General features: G+C 41.8%; 1 protein-coding gene across 1 annotated transcript in view; it reads right to left on the bottom strand.

Annotated features, from left to right (window-relative positions):
* Nucleotides 1-19,175, bottom strand: part of WNK2 (WNK lysine deficient protein kinase 2) — a 109,217-nt gene extending 90,042 nt beyond the window's left edge. The window contains 1 exon segment of the mRNA XM_010584467.1: nt 18,978-19,175. Within this exon segment, the coding sequence (XP_010582769.1) occupies nt 18,978-19,112 (135 nt within the window). The 5' untranslated portion in view covers nt 19,113-19,175.
* Between the last annotated feature and the right edge of the window lie 245 nt (nt 19,176-19,420).

Raw genomic sequence — 19,420 nt, 5'->3', positions numbered from 1 at the left:
TTCCCACCCCTGAAATACCGACACAGGCATTGCTAAACCAGCAGCTTTCCTAGCAGGTAACCCAGCTAATCCTTGCTTTCTGGCACTGCTCCGTGCTTTGCCGGGCTCCCTCTCCCCGGGCTCGCTGCCCTACGGACAGAGGGTGGTCCAGCGGAGACCTGACCAACCTGCCGGGCACACCGTGCAGAAACGGAGATGCAGAGCCCATTCGGGGAGACGAAGTCTCGGCCTCTGCTGTCAAAGCTCCATTTCTGATGATTAAAAAAAAGATACCTGAATAAATTCCTCTTAAGCCGATCTCTGTTTCTCTGCAACAGCTGAGAAATACTGTTCTTTTATCATAAAAGAATCTACTTGATTTTTTTCATATTTTTAACTTCATACGGAAGATTTTTCATTAATTGTAGAGTATTATACAGTACAGCCAAGTATTACGATGTGCCTTGCTTTCTTTATAATAAAAGTTTGATCTGAGACATAATAGTGTATTTAAATCATTGTGTAAAGTAAGGAAAGGATTTCCTCACCCAATCAAATTTGCAGGCTCTTGAGAAAGAAGTTCAGGAACTTTTCAACCTAAAAAAGATGTGAAAAACAGATGCGGAGAATGCATGTGATCTCAAAAAAAAAAAGTGTGCACTTAACGGAGTTTAACTAGCATGAAATATGACTTAGAAGTAATTATAGGAATAGGTCTTTTCAGAATTTAGGTAATATACTGTAAATATTTTCTGTGACATTAGTAAACTGGGATCCCTTTACAATAGGGATACCCATCTGGAAGAATAACTAGCTGGAAATAAACTGATGAAGCACAGCTAGTTATCCTGGATAAACCAGGACAGCCTCTCATTATTTACTAGAAACTTAAAAAAAAGCACCACATTTAAAGGAAACCACCACAGGCCTGTATGTATTAGTTTAGAGGACGTTCAGTTAGACTGAGAAGAGGATGTAACTAATAATTTTCTTATTACGGCTTTTATAAGTTGGCTGCTGTTCCAAGGAAAGATGGATTAAATACCACTTCTGTTTGGTTGGACTTCAAATTAAAAGCTCTGTGATGACCTTTCATTCCCAATAGGGTGTTTTGGTTGTTGGGGTTTTTTTAGGCTATTAACTACATTAGGTCCTCCAGAACTTTACCCTGAATAAAAATGGTTTCAAATGTAAGAGAAAAAAAGAGGATAGGAAATAAATACGTCAACAGAGGTTTGGCCTACAAATTCAACTCACAAACCTCCGGGATTTCCACCCTACAGATGACGAAGGGGAGCCCCTGCTCCCGCTGTGACAGACCCGAAGCCCTGCTCCGGTCCGGAGCCCGGCTGTGCGGGCGCACTCCGGCACGGCCATCGCTGCCGCGGACAGCTCTCGGCACCAGCAGGTGAGACAGTGAGTAGACAAAAAGAAAGAAACACTAAGTCCACGCACCATAATATTAAGACATTTCACATGGAGCTACGATTTTGCAACTTATTAAACACACACAACCAAAGTTTTCTAAAAACCTCACAGGCTCAGCCTGTAAGGGGATTTCATATTTCCAGCTAAGGAGGCTGCCATGGGAGAAGACTAGCCCTGATCTGCAGCTTCTGAAAGGAACTAGGAAATACAGGTGTAAGAACTAAAACACCCTTACCTATTGAACTTTAAAAGGAAAAAAAACCCCAACCCTAGGGTAGTTTCTTAATTGTGTTTAAATTCACATAGCCTTTTCTAGAGCTGGAGAAACTCAAGTGTAAGAGTCTAGGAGTTTCTTCCCTGAAAACCGAGTCAGGGCTGGCTGAAGAAATTTTTCTCATCACACCCCTTTCTCCCAAGACATTTCCATGGGAAAAAAACAGTAATTCCCACTCTAATAATACACATGTAAAATGTATGTTATTAAAAGAGCGTTTCAGGCGCTAGCTCCCAGAATGCATTACAGGCTGCCAGCTACCGAGACACAACACACATCTCCTACTCGGGAAGGCAGCACATCACAGCACATGCCAGGTCAGCCCTTCCCGCTGTTTCCCCAACTATGACAGTAAATCCAGAGAATTTCTCCTTACCCCTTTCTGCTCTTTCAATTAACCTGATTATAGAAATAATCTGCAGCATTTCTCTGCTGTGATGCAAAGAAATAGAGCGGTGAATAGCCTCCCTGGGAATTAATTACTAGCAGCACACTATGCTGAGCCTTTTATTTTGACAAAAGCTTTGTTTTCATCAGGCTCTAGACGAGAAAGTTTTCAAAGACCACTCCTTTTATATTAGCCCTCTTGAAACAAATATAATTTGATTTACTGCAAATATCATTCTTTTTCTAAAAGATGTATTTTTAGTCTACAAGACTAAAAATGTACAAGTTGGAGATCCAAGAGGTTCCAAGTAGCTGTAGTTAAATTCCAGATATCTCAGAAAAGGGTGCTTAGAAGTATTCAGCAAAGGACTTCTTACAGAAGGAGGCTGGATTAGTCTTGCCAGCAGACTCAGTCAATTTCCAAAGAACTCAATGGTTTGAATATCATATATAAAAGTAATAATAATAAAACATCAAAATCTAGATACGGATTATCATCCCATACAAAAACACCAGAGCATTTTTAAGATTGAAGAAAAACTTCTTATGAGTCACAAAGTAATTTACTTAAAGTCTTTTAAAGCTTTGTTTTTGGAGGTTTTCAAAATTACAAATTCTAAGAACAATTTATTGGCTGCAATGAAACAAAAGTTACAGCACAGCCTTCCTTGGAGCTGCAATGTCATTTTAAAGATGAAATTTCTCAACTTTCTAGCATCTTAGAGTATGACAGCACATGATCAGCACCATCTTATACATAGTATTCAAGAGAAAGTTGATGTATCAGTTGCAGTCTAAAGAACAGTTAAAATTTTTGTAAAAGCAATGCCTAGGTAGAACTGTACCTAACAAGTTCACAAACCACCTAAACCACTCTAGATACCTTTTAAAGAAAGCACTTGAGAATTCACAAACTAAAGACAACTTTTACTTTTTTAAAAACCATTCAGGCATGCTTTGCCTACTAGAAGTACCTTATATATTCCGCACCACGACAATTAAGAGTGCCACATACTGCAATTAATTTTAAAACCCCACATACTTTAAAGGGTCTTTTAACAAAGAATAATACTCATGGTGATGATCTTATTTGATAGTTGCTAAATTTAGAAGGACATTGACAATTTTAGATTCTTGTATTTATCTCACCTGTACAAACATTTTATCCTTATTATGATTACTATTGCACATCTGTGTGTGTTTTTTTTTAATTAACTCTCACATCCATCTTATGGAGATGCAATAAGCAGAGACCAAGCAAACAAACAGTAAACATTTGCCATGAATATGAAAGTAAACAGCAACTCTAAAGGTGAGACCAAAGTAATGTAAATCAAATCACAACACAGCCATTACTTAATGAATTCCCCACTCCATCTGCAGTATTGTTACCAGATATATCACTTCAGCTATTTAACAAGGCTTAACACTACAAAATGAACCAAGATAGCAGGTATAAAGTTTCTTAAAGAAAGGTAGAATTACTGGATTTTTCTCTGAAAAGCAAGGGAAGCATTTGAGCATGTATTTTCACCTCCATATCTAGGGTTAAGGAGAAGTCAATCAACTGAACCACTGACTCTCTAGCTATGTTGTAAAAATACCTATATTTACAAATATGCTGACTTTGCATTGTGTTTTCCTTTGTGGAGATTACAGCTCTGGCACAGGCTTACATACTGCCGCTGCTGTATACTGTGTATAGTTATATAGTTGCTTACATTATCTCTCTTCACTTAAAAAAAATTGTTTGTTCACTTTAATCTTGCAAGCTCAAGACCTGCTATCGTCACACCACTGTCAGTGCAAGGAATTATTTTAAAACCAGGTAAATTTGCATGGCAATTTTGGGCAGATTGAAGAATAAAAGCTGCTGCTCTGGGAATGTTGTTACATTTCAAAATATATAGCATGCTTAAAACACAGACTGAATATAATCCTTATTGAAACAAATGCATAAACCCTGGCTGAGGGATTTTAAAACTTTCGTACATGAGCACCTTAGAAATAGTATGCAGCTTTTTTTTTTTTTTTTTACACTGAGCTCATTAAAACAGGTGAACAGGCTTTCATGACCAATTACTCATCTGACTGTCTTAGACCTCTAAGAGTAATTAACATTTCAGCGTGTTTAAGATCTTCTAGTTAAACCAGTCCTTCCATTTTTCCATTCATGCAATTAAACACCCTGCTTTGTCACAGATTATAGTTCATTCTGACCCTTAAATATGTATCCTCCAAGAAAAATACATGCAAAACTGTACTAAGCTGATGGAAAAACTGAATACACGTTCAGAATTGATGCCAACAATGATAAACAATTGTTTTTTACTTAATTCATCCAGGATGGGAAATTACTTTAAAATAGACTTGAAGCACTCCACTGCCTCCTCCATATAGGCTGCACAGTCACCCGCCCATTATTATACAACATGTTCTTTGTAGCACTATATAAGCCCTATAAATAATGCAGCGCGCTTTCTGCTTTGCCCAGCTGTCGGTGGGACGCAGAAGAGCCCTGCCCCGCTACAGCCCTGCTCCAGCAGCCGCCAGAGCCAGCGGCACCCGGGGGTCCCCAACGCACCCCGGTCCAGCTGCCGCCCGCCGTCCCCATCGGACCCCCCCGGAGGAGCAGAGCGGCATCTTCGTGGGACGCACACGCCGTCGGCGCAGGCTGCAGCTCTCGTTACCGCACTCGTCCCCAATTACTGGGAGTTTGGCATCATTCACAGGCTTAATGACCTTATGACGAGCAAGACAAGACTGAGAAAACTCATCCCTTCTAGTTATTTCTACTGGTTGTCAAAAAAAAAAATTCAAAGGTTGTTTCTCAGCCTTTGTTTCTTTGGGAAATAAGACTGCACTAATGCTGCGTGCGCATACCTCTCCCCTGTTGTCCACAACACATTTAGCGAGTAAATCAGGGTAGCAACTCACTAAAACAAAACAACTTTCACTTTTCAGGAAAAGTGATATAAAAGGGAAAGAGAAATTTTCTAGTTGCCCCCATTGAAGGAAAAACTGCAGAAAAAGCACCACCCTAGTAGCTGTAAGATCCACAGAAAAGCACATTCAGAAATAACCAAACTGTGAGAAGCAGCTTCATGGGGAATTCACATCTTATTAGGTACCAAGGACTCCAACTACAAGATGATTTCATTAGTTACCCTGCTGACAGAAATCCATTTTGAAATATACGCTATATATATCTTTTAAGGTACAAAGGTCACAGTTCATAAGAAATTACAGTTCTCTCTTTCTGCACACAAAAATTAGCTTAGTGGAAATGTTTTAATAGCTTTTTTCCTTTCTCTAACAGAATTGATAAATTACAATTTCACCTCTAAAAATCAGAGGTAATGCAGCTAGGATCGCAGAAAAAGCATGGGTAAAATACACCTGTCCTGGTTTCAGCTGGGATGTAGTTAACTGTCTTCCTAGTAGCTGGTACAGTGCTATGTTTTGAGTTCAGTATGTGAAGAATGTTGATAACACTGATGTTTTCAGTTGTTGCTCAGTAGTGTTTAGACTAGAGTCAAGGATTTTTCAGCTTCTCATGCCCAGCCAGGGCACCTGACCCAAACTGGCCAACAGTGTATTCCATACCATGGGACGTCACATCTAGTTTAGGAACTGGGAAGTGGGGGGGCAGGGATTCGCCGCTCGGGGACTGGCTGGGTGTCGGTCGGCGGGTGGTGAGCAATTGCCCTGCGCATCATTTGTACATTCCAATCCTTTATTACTACTGCTGTCATTTTATTAGTGTTATCATTATCATTATTACTGTCTTCTTTTCTGTTCTATTAAATCGTTCTTATCTCAACCCAGGAGTTTTACTTCTTTTCCTCATTTTCTCCCCCCTCCCACTGGATGGGGGGCAGTGAGTGAGCGGCTGCGTGGTGCTTAGTTGCTGGCTGGGGTTAAACCACGACAACACCATATATAAATTTTATCAAAGCCTTTTTTAAAAAAACCATTTACAGCATGTGTACTGCTGAATCATTAATTGCAGCATCAGAACTAGGGTAACTAAGCATCAATGCAGTCAGACTACAAGTATCAGTCACTGCTAAGAATCAGAAACTAACAATTATTGCACAAGAGGTTATGAAATACCTTTTAATCTCCTCTCACTAGATGTTACTTCATTTTCCTTTATTTCTCTGCAAATTCTGATTTCCACCTTAGGTTCATCAGGATTTTCAAAGAAACCAGAAGCTGCCACCATGGCTGTCACTAACTGCCTCATCACTGTGCGAAGCACCTGCCCAAGAAAACACCATGCACAGCTGGAAGACTGTTAGGTGAAACAATATCTTATGAGATTAATCAAAGAAGATAATCTCATGTGATTGTGAAGATGACCCTCTAAAGAAAAGAAAGGGATGTGAAAAAAGAACAACTGTATTCGTATACATCCTGTGGCAGTGCAGAATGTGTTGAAGAGCAGGACCCTGTCCTCGTAACTTTTGGGGCGGCGATGGAGGACAGGGAAGAGGAGGAATGAGAAGGAAGAAGACATTAAACTGCTTTTTAAAAGCCTACTGGAAAGTTTTTATGAAGTAGCATCCATTTTTAATAAAGTTTCCCTAAAAATGCACAAAGGAATGTGGGATGGATTGATGAACCACCCTGTAATCCTTCCCGATCAGTTACAAAACCAGATCAGCATCAGTCACACCCCTCACGTTGAGAATCTGGAATTCAGCAGCGACACCAATTTCATTTTTAGGTTCTGAGTTAGTAAAGCTGTTATTTTCTGTTATGCCCTGTTCAGGCACAGCTAGCTCCCCCAGTCACAGACCCTCCAGTTTCAATCATTCTCCATCACCATCTTCATGCTGAGAGATTCCCTCCTAACATGGACTGCGCTCCCTAGCAGCACTTGTTATAAACTGAGTTGTTGTTCAACAACATCACAAAAAAGGAAGAAAACCACAGATAGCTATTAGTTTGGCAAAAGCCAATAAACATCCACAGACCCATTTATTTGCACTAGTTGCTTTTGAATACACAGACTCCATCATCTCAAGTGTCCCATTTCACACACAAGAGTTTGCAGCCCAAACCCAAAGCCATTTAAAGTTTTCTTTGAAGCCCACATGTGAGTGAGCAATAGCCTGTTCTCTCCCTCCCTCAAACCACCTGAGAAAGAACTCTAAAAAAAGCATACACATACTTTAATAAATGAAGCTTTGTATTTAATTTTTCAATGTTACTTGGAGGTGGAATTGCTGTTTCTAATAGTTTCGTAGCTTCTGTGGTTAAAAACTTGTAATGCTGGCTTCATCTAAGTAAACAGACAGACATCTCGGATCACACACGTTTTACATATTAACTCTTTCACATGGTATGCAGTGTTGGAACTATGTCTGGAAGCAGTGAGCACAACTGCTTTTCTCCTCTCATACAAGCAGCCTCCCATATTAGCAGCCCAGGTGTCGATGTCACATATTTTGTGGCAGGGGCATGGGCTTTGGCAGATTGCTGGGGAGCGGGGGGTGGAGAGGGAACAAGCAGTTGAGCCACAGAAAAAAAACCCAAACTCACAAAATACCCATCATACATTCCAGAGAGTTAAAAAGAGGTTTCACTTCACTTCCCTCTCCCAACCACAGATATTTGCTACAAGTTTCCTTCCTCTTTCAATACTTTGAAGAGAAGGCTTAATCCTCTTCCACATACAAGGATTCAGAGAGTTGTCTATAGCCTAGAGGAAACTGCAGGGTGCCTTTGTAGGAGTATCTTGTATCATGCGGCAATCTATCTATCCAGTTGGCTTAATTTAACGTGAGACTGTAAAAATAAGGCATAGAGTTGACCTGGGTCCAAATGCGCTCTTCTGAAAGCGCTTGTGGCTCTGACAGCCAGTCCTCCAGCAGCCAGTGTACCAAAGGCACTGTGCCTTTCCTTAGGGTGAGGTGCCTGCAAAAGCTAAGGTCTCTTGCATACACCCCAAATGGCCTCAGTCTTAACTTAGTTCAGTGCCCCCCTTCTATATAAACACAGCTGGGACCCAGAAATGAACTGTTCATCCATTCCTCAAATAGTTGAGGCCAAGAGACATTTGCGGAGCTCCCTGGCACATGGTGAAAAAGCCAGGTGATGGCACCTACTGTCCTCTTACATGACACCTAGACAAGGTGTTGCCCATCTCCCCTCCCATGATGGCAATACTTAGACCAAAGGACTCCCATGAACAGGGGAGGTTCATTCCAAATTCTCATCCCCACCTGCAATAGTCACTGGAGCATTTCCCAAAGCCTCCAAACCACTACGCTTGCAGCCAAGGGCAGGGTGAGGAGCACATCTCCCCAACAGGAGATTCTTCCATTCCCAGAGAAGAAGCAGTTCCCAAGAGGAAACATTGGAGCCTGCTGGAGAGGACAGCGGGGTGGTTTCCCACAAGCCTCCCCTCCCTCCTAGGCAGTTCACCTGCCTGAAGATGCAGCGGCCGGCTGTCGGGGGGGCCTTCCCACCAGCACACTGCTCCTTGGGGTCCCTGCCCTGCACCAAGGCAGCCCCCCCCAACGCCTAACAGGTTAAGGGGTGCACTGTCCATCTTCGCAGGAACCGGCCCAAAAGTTCACCACCCACTGCCCCACACGGGTCTGAGACCAGCCTCAGCAGACAGTCCATCAGGTCTGACACGGAGACTCCAAAGTCTTCTATTTAAAGACAAGCGATCACTGCTACTCAACACTGATGGGGCTCAGCAGCTCTTGGCAGCCTAGAAGAATTTACAGCTCCGACTTGCTTCAGATAACTTTAGTCCAGTTCAAGAGTCTGCCACACATCCAAGGACCAGCATATTATCAGCAGGAGCTTTCCTCTCACTTCTTTTGAGCAAAGTTACAGAAGAAATCCCATTTGTTTCCTGGAACAGCGCTACAAGAGCTTTAAATTAACAAGGCCCTTACGATACAAATAAATCCCAAATATCATATGGTGTTCTCCCCCACCTGCCTGTCTGGAACTTCCTGGAGATCACAGGCTTCACTTAGGCTGAACTGCCACAATGACTTAAATTCATTAAGGTCAATGAACTATGTTACACAAGTTATTACAACTTGTCCAAGAAAAAAGTTAGAAGCCTGGAGGGCAGCAGGGACTGATGCTGCATCCCCAGAAGCACCTGCAAAAAGACACCACACAAGGGAGAACGTAACCTGAAGAGGCAGGGTCACAGGTGGGCTATAAGCAACCATTTTAGGTCATTTTTACCAATTCATTTTACCCTATATCCCATGGCTTAATACAAGTGGTTGTGTATTTTCTCTTCTTCTACTAGTAATTTTATATATGCACAAACAACATTAAGTACATGCAAAACCACCCGTGTTAGTCACGATCACGCTGCTTGCCAAAGGACAAGATATTCTCATCCTCCATTAGTAATCAAAGGCAATATAAGTCTTTGTAATTGAGAGACAAGCAAGTCCATTTTATTAGTGCAACACTTGCTTTATTATCTACAATTCTCAAAACAAACACTGATACGAAAGAGAAACAAAACAAGTTCAAATGCACATAACCATGGCAATTTTCCTTAATTAATCAGTAAAGCCTAGAACAAAACCAAACCTATTTGGAATCAGTTTTACAAGATCTAGATATTATCAAATGTTTCAGCAGAGCGCTGCACAGGCCTGCAGCAATGAGATACAGCCACTGGAAATTTTGTAGTTTCCCCCACCCTTTTACACTGTTCTGTTTTAACAGACAGAATTGATTCTGCTCAGTCAACCACCACAGCTGTATTAGCTCCAGCGAGTACAATGGGTCACCCAAAATGTTGCTCTAACTGAAAAAATCCAGACAGCATCAGGAAAAGCAATGTTAAAAAGCTGCTTATTGTACAAAAATCTGGAATAAACACCATAATTTTAATCCTTCAAGCACACGCCAGTAAGAGAAAGGAACATCCATTTCAGAAGCAGATGTAGGCAATGCCTGGTTTATACTGCTTTTGTAAAATAAATACTCAGTTCTCAATATATGAAGTGACCAACTGTCATTTGTTCTTTTTAATAAAACCTTATTTTATAGAATATAAACAAATTTTTATTATTTAACTAACAAAAAAACCTTCCCCCAGCTGTTCAGTCTTACTGGGTTTTAGGCAGGTTTATGCACTTGAAAACACACTGACAATGGCATTTGGACAAGCCCTGTTAATACAGGAATACACAGAACACGACATTACTGTGCTTGATACAGAACCACAGTTTATTAAGGCCCATACTTTGCTAAAACATTAATGGAAAAGGTAAGATAGTTCCCCAAAAGCATAAACATGGCTAGAAAAAAAAAGTCAGCCATCATCCATACAGATCCGCATTCAAAGTCTCTAGGTTAAGATGAAACAAAAAGCATTTTAAGTAGTTTTCAGGAGAGCTGGACTACAGCAAGACTTTCAGAATTTGAGAAAGGCAAATTGGTAGCTTTAGTAACCAACTACAGTACAGCCTTCCCCCCCCCAAAAAAACATTGCAAAAAAAAAAAGGACTAGCATGTAACAGAAACATGCCCATTTCCTTTCAGGTTTTCCTTTTCTTAGAAAAAGCTAGGAATCAAAGCCATTTTAAGTTTATTTACCTAACCAAAAATTACATTAAAATTCAAATTCACTTTGGTGAAGTGCTGCCAAGATTCATAATAGGATCAAATATTACTTAAGGCCGGTTTAATTTTCCTTTAAGTCCAGAATGAAGATCAGATTGAATTCACAAAAAATGGCCAAATAAGAAAACCCCCACAAATGTTATTTGAGCCTGCACTCTCCTATCTGTTTTCCTCAGAGTTCATGAGTAAGTGTTTTGTATCCCTCTGTAGCAAACAACTGAAGAACAGATGGTATTAGGTCTTAAGTTACTCCTTCCTTAACAGTTTAAGCAAGATGTATATTGCCATAATATGGCATTTCATTTTACCCATTACTCCCATTGCATATTTAACCACCATATTATACAGCCATTATACTGTATTAACACAATATAGCAAAATTATTTTCCAGTAAATCACTTATGAAAATCTGATTGTGTACATTATGACACCTGATATGAATTAAAATGCATGCACACTTATATGGCAGATTCTTGAGAAGGAGGGAAGAAATCCCATCAGCTCCAGAAGTTCATTTATTTGTAGTAACACTGTAGCTACAGTGGGGTTAGACAGGCTATGGCATATTTAGTAGGGGTAATAATTTTTTTTAAAAAGCATTGTAGGGATGATGGTGAACTGAAAACCCAGGTATGTGAGACCATTCAAGCCTGAGATGGAGCATCTTCAAAAAATAAAAATTCAAGATGAGTACAATTACATGAGTTTACTTATTTTTTCTTTCAGAGATTGAGTAGAAGGGATTTCACCACACACCACTGACTGTACATATTTGGAGTAACACAAGTCACTGCTAACAAACAAAACAGTCACTCTAGAAAGTTTTTGGTACACGCTTATTGCCAGGTGATTTAGAACTCAGTCTAAGTTCATCAATGCCTACAGACAACTGGCTGGCAGCTAAGATGCTTCCTAAGGCTTAGAGGAGTTCAGTGACATGTGACACCCTGTGTCCACAACACAGGTGATTGCAGGAGACACAGGAGAACAGGCAGGACTTGTGATCTCCTCCTTGCACCAAATTCTCAGTGTCTTTTACACAGCATGATCATCTGCAAGGAGAAAGTCAGAAGAACAGCTCAGAAGCTAGGCAGCACCTAAGCTAATTTGGAATGGACAACATTCCCAACAAGCAAGCTGTTTTGGATAAACATCAGGCCAAAAAGGAGGTATGGACTTGATTTCTTTGGAGAACAATGAGATTTTATTCAGGGATATGTGAAGCTGCTTATGGTTTGAAGATTAGTCCATTGCAGAGCAAGGGACCAATCTAACACATAAAATGGGCTCTATTTTGTGGTTTATGTGGAACCTGGATTTAGAAAGTTCTACGAGTACTCTTAGGGAAGAGGAGAGGTATGGAGAATGAGGGTGCACACTCACACTTTCACCAATTGAACAAAGCCTTTTTCTTATTTGCTCCACAGAAATGAAATGGAGGCAAAGAGGAGCTAAGACTCTTTTCTCTCTCTAAATATAAAGAAAAATCATCACACCAGATCCAGCAGAGATTTGAAAGTATCTGCCATCTTGCCATCTTAACAACTGGTCTGGACTCCACTGCAGAAGAGGCTGCGGCCACTCGTTGCTGCAGAGAATATAATTGTAAAACTCACTCCTGGCAGAAAGGCTTCTCATCTCAGAGCAGGCAGTAGGAAAGTAGTGAGATGGTTCCTCCATTTCAGAGCTACACAGGAATAGCAAGATACTGGATAAAGGTTGTTTCTAGCTGACTTAACTCCACTGAAAAAAACAACTTCCCCTTCCTTGCCAAGGAAGGGGAAAACCAAAACCAAACCAAACTTGCCCTTGCCTTGTTTCAGGCACATCAAAATCAACATTGGGATAACACTCATGTTTTCTAGTAGGCCAATCTCTCTTCAGGGAAATAATGCATTTCCAGATGTAACTTCAATTTCACATGTATGAACTTAAACAAGAAAACCAGTTCTCCTTCTGCATGACCATTTCAGATATTCTCCAAAGATTATTTGCATAAACCCCTCCTATTTCAGAGCAATGAAGATGTCTCTTCCAACAGCAGTGCCAAGTGTCACACATCTCACATGACATGCCTTTGGCTGCCCTTTTCTTATGCCTACAGGCTGCCTGGGTATCATGCATCAGCACTTACCTTAAATTTTTTTTTTCTGGCCAGTCAGACCTACCACAGGCCTCCTGAACACACAGGTAACTACCCTGCTGCCAGCAATCAACAGCTATGTCACAGCAAGCCTAAAAACCAAAACTTCCCCTGATCAGACAGCTGTAGCAAACCATTCTCAGCACTCAAACCCAAACCTACCACTCCAGTGGGGCTCCTGAAGTACAGGAGATTTATCACCACCTCCCTCCTCACCAGCCCCTTCACACCTGATCCTTACAGCAGGGCCTCTGCCCTCCATCTACCCACCCCACAATCACTCTTCCCAACCTCTGCAGCATCTCTAATCTCTCAGAGCATGCAAAACCCCTGATAACTTCAGCAACCAACAGCTGAATTGCTGTTGCCGCCCTTGTTTTAAGATCAGTGCCACTGAACTTTCTTCAAACCTCTGTTACACCCCAACCACAAAACAAGGCAGGAGACCATAAACATAAGCACATTATACCCACAAGTCAGACTACGTATCAAGTGCAAACATTACTAAGGGGACAGCTTGCAACATCAACTTTTTTCCCCTGTCAGCTGTGGACAAGAGATGACCAAAGGGACCAGAAATATCCTTTACACCAAGTTCCGATTTTATTTTAAGGCATTTCCTCTTACAGCAACCAGACCCCACACATTTAGCACGAAAAGTTTAACCAGAATTAAAAGAGCATGCAATCAGTCTTTAGGTAAAATGTACTCAAAAGCAAGAGCAAGGAGTCTTGTTTGATTCAAAAGCAGAATCTGAAGTCTGACCCAGCTCTATTTCATTTACTGAATTTGAGAAGCAGTCTATTAATAGTTTGCTACCATATCCCTATCATGCTTCTCCATGTCAGGGCAACAGCTATACCAACAAACACCAGTGATACAGGCACATGTTTTCACATTGACACTGTAAAGCAGAGCTAACCCAATTGTTTAAATTTAAACAGAATTCACTGTCTCAAGAATTAACTTGCAACAGACAAAATTAGTCTCAGTTAATTTAATATGAGCACACAGCAATAGCAGATTCAAGCTTTCAAATGCAGTCTCCCTCCTTTCTTCTCCCAAACAGATTTTCTAAATTATTCTGTTCATTTACACAAAGTTTACCCAGCCAATAAATTAAAAGCATAGATAGTAACCAGCTACTATTTCGACATCAGATGAAAGCTGTCAGCCAACAAGGACACCACCAAAAGCCAAACTACAATACCAGTAAAAGATGTTACCTTTTTCAGAAAGAAATCCCCTGGATTCTTGATACAGGGGCAGAGGACATCCTTCTCCTTCCACATAATTTAACTCCACATAATTTTGCCAGAAGTGGCTTGCCAGATAGAGCAAAGTGAATTTGCATTAACATTGTCCATTTTACAGGCTCCCACTTTTAACCATGCAAACATACCTGCTTACACAGAAAGATCCGAGCCATGCACCTTTGGTATCACTCTAAACAACTACCACAGATCTAAAGTGGACATAAGATGGAAAACACTGCTTAAAAATTTAAGAAAATAGTTACATAAGCATCATAGCCTTCTCTCACACATAAGGTAACACACTTAGAAATAAACTGCATGCTTTTCCTCCCTTCCTCCACCCAAACTAGCAATTTTACTTCAAGGAAAGATTATCAGCCTTAGAAACAAAAATGATCAAGTTCACATAGGTCTAGCACTAATGATTTTAAATGCCCTTTTTAATCACCTTGCATTAAAACAAAGTCTAATTTCATCTTGTACTTCTAGAATGTGCATGCCATATTAAAATCAGTCAGCTATTGGCCAATCTGAATGAGCTTCTCATTTCAGGAATAAAAACTGAGATCAAGAAAATACATTACCTGTTCCCATATTAATATTGCATATGAATCAAGTGAAAGAAGCATTCAGAAATGCATCCACATTTAGAACTTAATTTTCAGTTAAGATCTGTGCCCTCCAAAAATCTGAAACTCCCGAATACCTGAGTGACTTAAGACATACAATGTACTTTTGCGTTTTTTCTTTGGTTCAGGCCATTTGAAAAGACTGGCAATGACATAAAGAGGAAAGTGCTACAACACTATGAAGTAAAACGCTTATCTTGTAAAGATAATTAAGTTCTTCCTACAGAACTATACTACTAGAAGCTTGGCAGAAAAGCTGCAGGTGCAGGGGGTGAGAAATTGCCACCTTAGAGCAACATGTCTATCCGTGGTTGTTTTACCATTACAGACCCCTTGGTTTGGTGGCCATTTGGAAAATGCCATCAGAGCTATTCTAATACCCTTGATTTCTAATTTCAGCTATATGGGCGGGGGAGGGAGAGTTGACCTCTGCCCATCCTTCACTCTCACATAGCTCCCCAAATACCTCTAACATCCGATACCTGAACTGAGCTCTGTCCCAGGGAGCACCAAGGACTCCCACGCATTCTCACACAGAGCACCTGGAGGGCAAGTGTCCTGAAGAAACCAGCATCCATCTACGCACCAGTACGTGGAGTGGAGAACAAGTCTTGGGCAACCAGTGGAAAAAGCCTGGCACCCCTGTGGTGTTCAACAACAGGCATTTCTGACCTTCCCACCATGGGTACAGCAACAGCAGGATGAGACAGTCCATCCCTTCCATATTTTCAACAAAAAAACTAAAATAAAATACAAACAGCAGCTCGGTATTCACAGTCCAAGCGAGAACCATAAAGTACACTGAGGTCCTTGCATTTGAGATAGTACCAGGTTTGACTCTTCTGCAGTTTCCCTATGTCTTCCCAAAGAGAAATAGGATGGGGACTTTGAAACCGTTCATCTAACTAAAAGGAGTATTTGGCTTGCCAGCAGTAGACTGGCAAAAGCCTATATTCCTTATTCATGACCTAACATTTTACTCAGGAGCACAACACTGAAATACTGTTACACTGAAGCCTCACCACACAGCAATTGTATGCCACCAATTAAAATTAATTATAGCTGTTGAAAACCTTAGAATGCAAACCTTTCCAAAGTGCAAGGGCACACTAATCCTGCTCCAATACACCAGTTTCAGGAAGGAACAATAAATTTATTTTCTAGGTAGAATTTGACTACAGCTTTCCCATCTTCAGGCAGGCCTAAACCCCAGATCTAGTTTGGTTAGCATTTGGATCCTACCCTAATCCAAGCCACAACTTCGGTTCTGAACCCTAAAGCCATCTTTTCAATGAAATAAAACCACTGAACAAGAATGGCTCGCAAGGTCTTTGTACAGACGGACAGAAAGAGATAAACACACAGGCAACAGTACAACTGGGCTGAAAAAAATGCTGAGCAAGGACAGAGGATTAATGCCTGCATAGAACCTCAATACTGTTAGTTTTTAACTCTCCAGCTCTGGAAGTAACAAGCACAAGTGCATCTCCAGAGGACAAAGTACAATTTGTTGCCATTTTTGCACAAAAAGGCTCTAGGATGGGTTTTGATGGTGGAGACTGCAGAGGAAGTGAAGTCACTTTGTCTTCAACAGGATGGTGACGATCGCTTCCACTTGGTCTTCTGTTGTGTATACCTGAACTTAGCATTAAACGAGACAAACGGGGGCATACCTAACTGGCACAGCTTACAAAAATTTTCAAAGTGCCATGAATGAAGCAATTACTTGACAGCACCCTCTGTTTTCCCAATAAAACTCCCTAGTCGGGTTAAGACAGTACTCTACAAACCAAAAAGCCCAAGACAACACACAGCTATTCACACCTTCTCCTGATTGCTTCCTTCATGCAAACTCATCCTAGAAGCAAAGGCTTTAATCCCATGGTGAGTAAAGCCTTTTGTCATTCAGGCTTTCCCAATCCAGACTAAAGTACTGGCTTTCAAAAATCACATACCATCTCACATTACCTGGCCTCCGGCATCACCTCCAAATCTGCACCGCAAGCAGACAGCAGTGTTTAAGGAGAACCAGCAGCCCTCACCTACTTCTACGGATTCACACCAATTTCTCTAAAGCAGTCAAATAATAAAGAGAGTTTTCTTTCTACGATTAGAGCCCTAAAATAAATTCTTTATTAAATTGAAAATATCTAGTAGGAAGATCTGATTTAAGCTGAAGCATGTATAATGGAAACTAGTGGGAATTAGGGAATTATTACAGATGATTTCTTCACATGCAGTCAGTTCAGGAATTCCTAAACCAGTGTAACTTGAAATGAGAAAACCAATCATCAGGTAAGCTTCATACTGCAATTTTCCCTTCCCAATCTCTTTCTTAGGTGTGACCCAAACACTGGCATTTCCATACACCGGGTTCTCCAATACATTTGGCAGTCTTTTGTCATTAAAGCTATTCTGTTACAGAAAATATGTTGAAAAATGCATCTATTTCAATTCCCCTGCTAGAGCATACCGAGAAAATTTGGCAACAAGATGAATTCCTGATCTGTGCGATTGCTCTGCAGTGACAGAGCTGGGCTGCGCTGCTCAGGCCGACAGCTGAACAACATCAGCCTCTTCCTACGGACAAACCTTTCCTCCGACAGCATCCCAGTTATCATCCAAAATACATCTCAGGCTGCCGAAGTAAAAGCCTTACACGCTCACGATTCAGCTTCAAGCAGAAGCCAGACAAAGACCAGGCCTGGCGGCAAGGCTCTCCTCCCAGCAGCGCCCACCTCACTCAACTCCCCTTTAAATCCCCTTGGCGATCCCACAGGCTCTCCCCTTTCCCCATGAGCCCCCCAGAACCCCTCCAGGCTGGGGGAGAGGGGTTAAACCCCTCAGCACCAGCCCATCACATCTTCTACTCTGCGGCGTACCTTGTCCAGCTGCTGCGGCTCTACGTTCTGCATCCCTGTCTAATAAAAGCCAGGGGAACGCACAACTATGAAGACTGAGAAGTGCTCCTTGTACTCCATAAGGAAGCAGCGCTGCAGTGGATTGTGATTATATTGTGTAATGAAATCATTAGGGAATAGATGTGGTTGTACATCCATCCCCACCTATCCCAGGAAGCCAGGAGCGACTTACAAACAGATTGGGCCAACATTAAAAATAAACAATCGGAAGCTCAGGCTTGTTATGTCACATTATTTACATGCTATTCTCAAATACTCTGGTAGGCCATAAAGCTCAGTCAGCCAGTGGGCATTTAAGGACCCCAAATTATAACTAAGAGTTAAATCTTTTGGTTCCCACCAAAATTACAAAGTAACTCAGACAGAGTAATAGCTCAAAAAAAAATTCTGTCTCAGGTCTTTCTTAGATAGGTCTCATTCAAACGGATGCCAACAGAAATGAGGTAACAGCCACTAAAAGCTTCACAAAGAAAAAAATTAAGCATATGCTACTGTCATTTTTACAGAATCTAAAAATCACTAAGGGCAACGGCAATGTCCCCAACCAGCAAAAGACAGTATCTAAACCTTCACTCTCTTTAGACATTACTGGATGACTTCACTCTCAAGATCTAGAACTCAAGTCGAATCTTTTATTTAAAATCTTCTTTGTAAAAGGTATTTGGACAGACAGGTCTTTGACCTAACTGAAGCACTAGCTCATGACGCCTAAAAAGAGGCAAGCACTGAGGTATTTCTGGAGGTTTGATTCAAAAGAAGGTGGCAACAGTCACAATTTCAGAGCAGGGGAAAGGGCGAGCAAGGGGGCAGCAGGTCTTCAATCTTTATAAAAGCATAATGCATTTATATTCACAGCAAAAGGAAAGTTCACCCCTGCAAATGCACTCCCAAGTTCATTTATGTTCAGCGCCTTTTTAATAGAGACCTGCTGCTCCACTCCTGCTAAATCAAGCCGCTGCCTTCTGAAGCATCAGCCCGCAGCGGCTGGGGGTCGGGGGGAAGAGAGGAGCTCCGTTCAGCTCTTGTCGGCATGCTCTGCGCATTCAGAGCGAGTAACTCATGACCTTTTTATGCAATACGACAGGTCCTACACTAACATCGTTAGCGTCGGCGGTCAGGTCCCAGGGCTGAGAGGGTTAAGCCTGGGAGGAGTGTACATAAGGTGGTGGACTGGGAGCCAATGAGAATATTGCGCTATAGTTAGACACTGGATACTAAGCGATGGTGACTATAAAGGCTGCTCAAAGCCGAGCTTCTGTAGATGACACCGGCATGTTGCCCTTAGCCCCTAGGCTTACAAAGCAGAAAAAACACAGGAGGATCAGCTCAGCTTACCTGAAGTTCACACCATGCAACTTCCACCCACGTCTCCGTGTCCAGACCCTTATAGACCGTTTTGAAGGATCCCCTCCCGAGTTCAATATCAAACTTTAGGAACCTGCCATCCAGCGAGGTGGCAACCGCCTTCATATCGGCCTCCTCCTCAGGCTCCTCTTTCTTAGCCTTGCTCTGGTCCTTGGCAGCGTCCGACGCCTCTTTCCTCTCCACATCTCTGCCCGCTTCCTTCTGCTCTTCAGCCCCCACGACACTGCCGGGGGCTGGCGCTGCCTTCGGCTCCCCAGAAGGCTCGGCCCCCAGGCCCACCTTCTCCGCGGCCCCGTGCCCTGCCTTCGCCCTCTCCGCAATTATCCTCCGGGTTTTGGGGAGCAGGATAATTTTCCTCTGGTGCTCGGACTCGGGCAGGTCGAAAGCAGGCTCCTCCTGGTCCGAGTCCACCA

Source organism: Haliaeetus leucocephalus, unplaced genomic scaffold (genome assembly GCF_000737465.1).
Source record: "Haliaeetus leucocephalus isolate CR32 unplaced genomic scaffold, Haliaeetus_leucocephalus-4.0 Scaffold984, whole genome shotgun sequence".
NCBI classification, from domain to species: domain Eukaryota; kingdom Metazoa; phylum Chordata; class Aves; order Accipitriformes; family Accipitridae; genus Haliaeetus; species Haliaeetus leucocephalus.
The sequence above is the reverse complement of the archived record's forward strand: the minus strand, read 5'-3'. Positions and strand labels throughout refer to the sequence as shown.